Genomic DNA, 8423 nt, shown 5'->3' with positions numbered 1-8423 from the left:
TTAAAAAAAAATTGTAAGGTAAGGTTTGGGTCGCGTGTATCTCGGGACTCCAAGGCATTTATTACATGAATTACCAAATTTATCTGACCAAAGATACTCATGCCTTATGAGCAGTGTATTGGCATAAAGTGCGCGTCCGCATAACTTTGGTAATTCCTTAACAAGTTTACGCGGGGTGCATACTTTTAACGGGCAAAACTTTTATCTGCCGACTCCGCATTAACTTGTGAAAGAATTACCAAAGTTGTAACCGCATACTTATGCCAAGTTCGCCCATTTACAAGACATAAGTCCGCCGGTTCGCATAACTTTGTAATTCCTTCAAGTGTATGCGGTGGGGGCGTAAGGCTAATTTAAACTCATTTCGCAATTTTTTTAAAATTTTGATTGTGTGGAGGTTCGAACCTAAAACCCATGAATTTTAACCGAAGGGCAAAATTTAAAGATTTCAAATATGAGGGGCAAAATTTAAAGACCACCCAATTGCCCTAAATGATTCTCGTCGCCCACGATTTCAAACGTAGCCCATATGTTTATGGATACTGCGTCAAGGCTTCTAAAGTCGAAAGTGTGGGCCCACGCGTTTTCTAATGGGCCCACTCCCACCCAAAACAACCTTAACTCCGCTTTACTCCTCCATGCCGGAAGGCCAACATTTTGATCCTTTTAGTTCCGTTTCACAGCCTTCTTTCTTCTATTCTGTTTATAGTCACGCTCAATCCCCAGAAAGAAACAACATATCAAACAGTGCTAGAATCGTTATGTATCCGCACAATCTGTCACTCCCTGCCAAAACTTTAGCATACTGATAAACCCAAGTTGGATCACTCCGTTTTTTTGGACTCTACTCATTTATTTCCCTTTATTACTCCTACTGTTTTATCTTTATTATATCATACTAACTTTACCCCTCTCTCCTTTTATATAAATATAGAGGGGGTCGTGAACTTGGGCTAGTATTTTAATTCACGCATGTTAATATCACCACTCTATGTTTATCATCTTCCCTTTCGGTTCCACCGCCACGTAGCATCAACCTTTCGTAATATTAAAGCTGCGATTGCAGCTTTCGATAATGTCGATGAAGCGTCAATCACAAGAAGACCTCAAGCCTAGACACGATGGCGGTTCTTCCGAAGATAAACGTCGCCGTAGAGTGCCTTCTCTTAGAAGGTAATTTTTTTTTTTTTTTTTGTAACTTTAAAAAAAAAAAAAAAAGATTTATGAAACTAAGCATTTTTTATTTTAGTTTTTCATTTGGAACATCCTAAAATGGGTAATGGTTTTACTTTTTAGTCATTTGTGGGGGGAAGAATTTTGTTCTTTAAGCCCATTGGTTGTAGTTAGCGTTAACAAGGTGGCGTTATTATCAATGTAGTAGGGGTTTGAATTTCATAGATGTTGAGTCATCAAGAAGAAAAAGTGGGTGTAAGGTTGCTTTCTCTTTTTTGTGTTCAGTGTACGTATGTGACTTTGCTGATAATTTTAATAAATGCGGTGTTCCACCTGATGGTACTGTTCTATGTATGCACTCAGTATAGGCAGGCCTGCTACAATTCTTTATTAGTACTGACTCTACTTTTGTTATTTTATGTAGTGTAATTATGGAAGTAGTAAATATGCGTAGAGTGCAACATTTTATGGAGCCTGTTTTGGAGCCACTGATTCGTCGAGTGGTAAGTTTATGTTCATTTTTTTTTACAGTGATATTGCTAATTTCTGTATGAACTTTTCTTGGGCAATTCAAAAATTGTCATATTTAAGTTTGGTCTTATTGCTGTGACCCAAAATAAAGCCTTATGCGTTCGAATTTTGAAACTAACAAGGAACATATACTTTTTCAAAAGAAAATTGGGAATCTGACACTTGCTGTTAAAGATGGCACATCTTTTAAATTGGTGATGTTCACTTTCCACTTTTCCTAGTCTTGATTCCTATTATACAAGGTTATAACGAAATACTGTTAGGGGTCGTTTGGTAGGTGATTGGTATAAGGTATCAAAATTATCCCTAAATTATAATTCACCACTAATTTATCCTTCTTAACCCATCTTATTTTATACCATCTTTTTAGATTATAAAATAATCCCACTATGGGATTATTTTATACCATCTAAAATGGTATAAAATAATCCCAATTAAGATGGTATAAAATAATCCCGATATAAGGGATATCCCATCTCTTGGGATGGGATGTATTTTATACCTTGTTTGGTACAAGATATAAATTTATCCCAGGATGAATTTATACTTTCTACCAAACATGATACAAAAAATTAGTGCTGGGATATCCCAACTTATACCATGCATCAAACGACCCCTTAGTACCATATACTTCCTGCGATGACAAGGCGCACGTTGTCCTACTTAACTTTTGCCCTTGTTCTAATTTCTTGTTACTATTAATTACCAAGGCTCACCAACTTTAAGCACCTATATGGTGCATATGTTTAATTCTTTGTTTCAAAAGGTTAAGTTAAAAAATTAGAGATTGATAAGCATGTTCAACGAAGTGAGTTTTTAGGAAAATTTTAGTGATTGAAAGAAATTATGCTACGATGTCAGGTTGCAAATTTAGTTCTTAGATAATGGTTCATATGCATTCACTCCAGCAAGGACGTCTAATTGGGATGAAGCGCGAACCATTAATTAGTTCTTTATTTTATGATCTATTTTGTGGTTTTCCTTAACCGCCTTGATTAGTTAAGCTCATCTGGAGATCAATACGTTTTAACTTGAGTTTACAGGTAAAAGAGGAAGTGGAATTGGCTCTCAGGAAATACATGACCACCATGAAACGGTATGCAACTTGACTGCATCATTCAAATGCTACATGCGCTTCATGCTTTCCTATTATGACTTAGTCATGCAATTTTTTCGTATTTGCACCTCTTTAGGAATTGTGGGAAAGATGTATATGCTTGTGAACTTAGAAGCTTGAAGCTGAAGTTTTTAGATGTCATCTCTCCCCCAGTATTTACTGGAACTCGTATAGAAGGAGAGGAATCTAGTTTGAAAGTAGCCTTGGTTGATGCTCTTACTGGGCAAGTTGTCTCTAGTGGTCCTGAATCCTGTTCAAAAGTGGAAATTGTAGTACTAGAGGGAGATTTTGATGGTGATGATGGGGATAATTGGACTGCAGAAGAATTTAAGAACAACATTGTGAGAGAAAGGGAAGGAAAGAAACCTCTCCTTACTGGGGATGCATTTTTGTTTCTTAAGGACGGTATTGGCTGGGTGAGTGATATTTCATTTACTGATAACTCGAGCTGGACAAGAAGTCGTAAATTCAGGCTGGGTGCTAGGCTTGTTGATAGCTTTGAAGGGATCAGTGTACGAGAGGCGAAGACAGAATCCTTCATTGTCAGGGATCACCGCGGAGAGTGTGAGTTCATTTTAATCTCTTTTCATTCTTAAATGCTGTTAGATGTATTAAATGATTACATTTTTCTTTTCAGAAGGTGTGAACTCTTAACATTATATTCCATTATAGATGAGTACTTAACTCAAAGCAATCGATTTCTGAATAATCAAGTCTAATGGTGTGGAACAGATTGCTCAATATTTTGTAATCTCGCGTTGGATGCTGAGTAATATGCTGAAAATTGGTTTTAAGGGACAGACAAGAAGAATAAGCATCTTTTATTCGCCATAACTTAAGTTATCAAAAGCAGCCACTAGAATATAACAGCAAGTTGGAGGTATGATGTTGGCCCAAAACATGATTGAAAGTGATTGTTCACATTCCTATAATCTGTATAGAAGCAAAATTGTGTAGTGTAATTGGTGAAACTTCCCATCATTGTTTAGGATTTAAATTATTCTAATTGCTTGAAGGGAAGAGTCTGGTAGGAATATTTATAGAAAGTGTGTTTAACGTCTTGGGTTGCCTCAAATAGAAAATAGATCACATATAAATTTGGACTGGGGAGTAGATGCTAATGTTACGTGTATAACTCCATACAAAAGGAACATACTTACAGAGAATGACGTAGAATATACATGCAGATAATGCTGAAATATTGACACACATGAAAGAAGCAATACATTTATATGAGTGAAAAAGAAGTAAAATAGTTGTACTTTACTAGGTATCGTAATGAAGGTTTTATTTCGTATCTGTCTGAGATATGTTTATTTTATGCTTCATCTTGGGATTTGGTAGCTTAAATGAAGTGCTCAATGTTACCATTAATGTCTCATTCTTACCTTTGTTCGACATCAACCATCTGTGCTTTGGCCTATTTAAAATTATCTGCTGTATTTTGTCAAAATCGTTATTCAGTTAGTTATAATTCCCGTTATTAAAGTTTGTCTCTGGAGATTGTTAGGTTTACACTCTTTAATTTTCGTTGAGATGGAAGTGATACTGAGCTGGCCAGTGAGTGCTCAAGTGCTAGATTTTGATCTTTCTCCTCGTGTAATTCACCTAGAATTAGTGGTTTTAAAGACAGAAAGCTAAGGCGGAAACAAAAGTCTTAAGGCTGGAGGTGATCTCATGTGACCTTTTTGCTTTGTCTCTTATTTTTTAAGCAACACCCATCGGAGAATAGGAAAGCTGATGTTTTATACACCGGTTAATTTTCTACTGGAAGAATTACAGAGAGACGGCAGACAAAAGATCTTGACTAAAATCTTAGGCAGAATGAAAGAAGGAAAAACGACAGAAGTAAACACTGAAAGTATCGACTCCTCTTCCATCCATAAGGAGAATAAAATCTCTAACTCACTTTTGTTTGATTTAAATATCCTGTTGGAACTGTTATTAGGTAGGTGCACTTATGATAGAACTATTAATGAACTATTAATCCAACTGGAAGAATCACAGAGACGGCAGACAAAAGATCTTGTCTAAAATCTTAGGCAGAATGAAAGAAGGAAAAACGACAGAAGTAAAACACCGAAAGTATCGACTCCTCTTCCATCTATAAGGAGAGTAAAATCTCTAACTCACTTTTGTATGATTTAAATATCCTGTTGGAACTGTTATTAGGTAGGTGCACTTATGATAGAACTATTAATCCAACTGTATTATGAATTTGTAATATATTTAGAAACGAAAACCAAGTTAAAACTCATTTTCACTGAACTTAATGCTTTGGTCGGTTTCTTGAGGATTAACCTGATAATGAGCTACGCATAATTTGGGTCTCGGAGCTAATTATAGCTGGTACCAAAAGCCACAATGAATGAGATTGTGGTGAGAAGTCTTCGAATAATTCATAAGTTCAATATACAATAAGAACACCATCTAACTTCCTGCTTTATTTGCAGTGTACAAGAAGCACCACCCCCCTTCTCTTTCAGATGAAGTTTGGAGGCTGGAAAAGATTGGCAAAGATGGAGCTTTCCACAGACGTTTGAGCAAGGAAAGAGTCAACTCAGTGAAAGATTTTCTGACTCTACTCTATCTAGATCCGACAAGGCTTCGAAATGTGAGTGCTACTGCATTTGTCTTACATAAATAAATGGGTTTAACATACATGTTGCTTAAAATGATGAAGCTACTTTCTTCCTTGTTGAATATTAACAATTAGACTGATAATGATGGGCACATTTCCTAAAGTTTGTTATTCTTTAGCTTCTTGTTTAATTCATTCACTGGAGTCTTTGATGCTTGTTGACACCTTTGCTTTTCTTGATGTATGCTTGTTAATTCCTTCCTTTTAATTCCTTCTGTGTGTTTCAAGTTAATTGCTTAACTTAGTGGATCAGTCTCTGTATTAGGTTAGGAGTTCTACAACTGAATTTGGCTTGGTTTCGTTACAATGTGTTGACATCGTGATTCAGAAACTGGCTAAATTTAGATAAAATATTGATGCTCTTTTGTGTTTTTGACAAGAATGACAAATTTTTGATTTCCTTTTCTTCGGAAATCTTGCAGGTTCTTGGGACAGGTATGTCCACCAAAATGTGGGAAGTCACAGTAGAACATGCTCGAACGTGCTTACTTGACAAGAAAATGTACTTGTACTACCCATCTGTATCTGTGCCAAAAACTGGTGTGGCTTTTAACATTGTTGGGCAAGTGATGGGCCTTCTTCCAGACTGTCAGCTTGTTCCTGCTGATAACTTGTCTGAAACTCAAAAGGCATGTATCTTTCATAATAAAGAAAAAATATTTGTTTTATTGCCCTAGTTGCACATATAAAGCTTGTATTATAGATATTTATAGTTGCCATTGCTCCTTATGGATTGCCCAATGACTTTAATCCTTTTCCTTTTCAGGATGATGCTCGTAATTTGGTGATTTGTGCATTCAGACACTGGGAAGAAGTAGTCTCGTTTGAGGATGAGTCTTCTCTTATGGATTGGGTTATGCAAATCTCCACTGTTCAGTTCTCCTCAAACTCACCCATGGTGGGTACTTCTGATGGCAGCGACAATGTTTTAGCTTCCCAGAAGGTTAACAGAAGCGAATATCAGCAACTAAGTGCGTCAACGCCTGATATCATGCCATCCTTCTGTTCAATTGCTGGTTTCAGCACCTTGGATGACTATGTCTTGCATGGTATAGACAACATGGATGTTACGTTTGACCAACCGCTAAATTTCCCAGGGCAAGACACCAACTCCTTGATGGCTGATACTGATTCTATAACTCCCCCGCCATTTTGTGATGATGATCATCTGTCTTTCTTTGGCACAGACTATTCCCTTCCCAGTCCAAACTTTGCTCCATCACCTGATCTACAGTGTGCTGTCAGCAGCTTTCTTTCTCATAATAGTGCAATTGTTCCCCTGGATAAAGCTCAAAGGAGATGGAAGATGCTATTTAGTGTTCTAAGATGGTTCTCTGTAAGGAGGATCGTAAACAAAAGAAGCATCATATCTTAAAGAGAGAAGTCCTCGCTATGCTGAGGCAAAAGAATCTGTAGGAAATTGCTGCCCGAGGCAAAATTGTGTGCAGTAGTAGAGTCAATAGAATTTCTTGTGGATATATGTAAAAATTGGTCAGTTAGCGTGAATCATGCTGTCCAGTTTCCATCTACAAAAATTGGCTCCCTTTTCTTTTTCATTTTTTTAATTTTTTGAATCAAAATTTGAGTCTTGTGAATGGTGCACAGTCCCTGGTGCCAATCTGATGAAAAGTTTGTACATGTTAGGTCGATGTGTTTAGTGACAGCAGCAAGCTTTGCTGCATTATTTATTTTGTGCAAGTGCATATTCCAATAATATCTTGCATTAAATTTCGAAGGGTCAGCATTATACACAGTATTACGGAGTACTAATTAACTGTTGTTAATTTATAGAAATTTTAATCTTGAGTCTTCGTTTGGTGCTGTCTTCAGATGCAGCAGCAGCAGTAAGCCAGTAAATTTGTTAGAAGGGGAAACAACAGTTACCTTGTTCTAGTTGTTGTTAGAGGTAGCTAGCTAGTAGCTGGAAAAGGAAACAATCCGCTGATGCATATATAAACAGAGTAATTCAAGACAACACAGACTAAACGTAAAGATATAGTTTGTTGTATGTATGTATGTTTCACTCCCGTTAGGCAATAAGACAACGTGAATGTACATAAAAATGAATACTTAAATCTGCAAAATAATTGAAGACAAGAAACCGTAAGTGAACTACTAATCAATCTGTTAGCATATATTTTCAAGTCAAGATTATGAATTAACAACAAATTATGTCACCAAAATCGTCAATATTTATGAGTAGATTATCAGCCCAATCGATCTCCCCCAAGCAGTCATTGAAATTGCTATTATGTTCTCTTTCTTTGGCCTCCTGAGTCTCGTCCATGATTTGACATTCAGCTTGACAAATTGTTGTTACTTGTGTTGTGTGGTAGTCATCATCAAGTTCTTGCAACATAGCTTCGAAAACTCCCCGCAACATCTTGTTCTGTTACCGCAACATCCTTCACCTTTTTCTCTTTTATAATCTTCTTGATTCGGCACAGTACAAAATCTTGCTTAGGAATATCGTTTTTCCTGAAGAAATCATCCTCCACGAAATACCCTCTCATCAACCAAGTAGTACTACAGTTTTTTTTTTTTTCTTTACAAGTATATTTTAAATTTCTTCTAAAGCCCACAACAACAGTACCCTTGCGGTTCTCGCTATGTATGCCACTAGTTTGGCTTCTCCAAGTCCCGTTGCCACAAGTTCGACGATACCTTTCATCTGATTCCTTCTGCTTCTTCAACGGTGAAATAAAGTAGCCAACTTTCTTTTCGCCAAAAATGGCCGATGGAGGTTGATCACCACAGATATCCGCAAGCCGAATAGGGCATTGACTCAGGAAAGATTCAAGAACCTTTTGAGATAGTTGATTAATTGCACTTCAGTTGGGTGAAAACGCTCACCCACAACACGCACAGTCGACATGAGACAAGTAAGTAATTGCGGCACAATACACAAAACCCTCAAAGACAATCAAGAAGTAGATCGAAGACAAGAACTATTCGTAATTA

At 36.9% G+C, this 8423-nt stretch overlaps 1 protein-coding gene across 1 annotated transcript; it reads left to right on the top strand.

The window, feature by feature from the left end:
• Positions 1-1072: 1072 nt before the first annotated feature.
• Positions 1073-7197, top strand: LOC132055640 (calmodulin-binding protein 60 A-like). The gene is made up of 7 exons (XM_059447567.1): positions 1073-1173; positions 1598-1676; positions 2748-2800; positions 2898-3385; positions 5275-5435; positions 5885-6091; positions 6229-7197. Exons 1-7 carry the CDS (start codon positions 1076-1078, stop codon positions 6835-6837), a joined length of 1695 nt encoding a protein of 564 aa, XP_059303550.1. The 5' UTR covers positions 1073-1075; the 3' UTR covers positions 6838-7197.
• The last annotated feature ends 1226 nt before the right edge of the window (positions 7198-8423 follow it).

This window comes from Lycium ferocissimum, chromosome 5 (assembly GCF_029784015.1).
Source record: "Lycium ferocissimum isolate CSIRO_LF1 chromosome 5, AGI_CSIRO_Lferr_CH_V1, whole genome shotgun sequence".
Classification (NCBI taxonomy): domain Eukaryota; kingdom Viridiplantae; phylum Streptophyta; class Magnoliopsida; order Solanales; family Solanaceae; genus Lycium; species Lycium ferocissimum.
The sequence above is the reverse complement of the archived record's forward strand: the minus strand, read 5'-3'. Positions and strand labels throughout refer to the sequence as shown.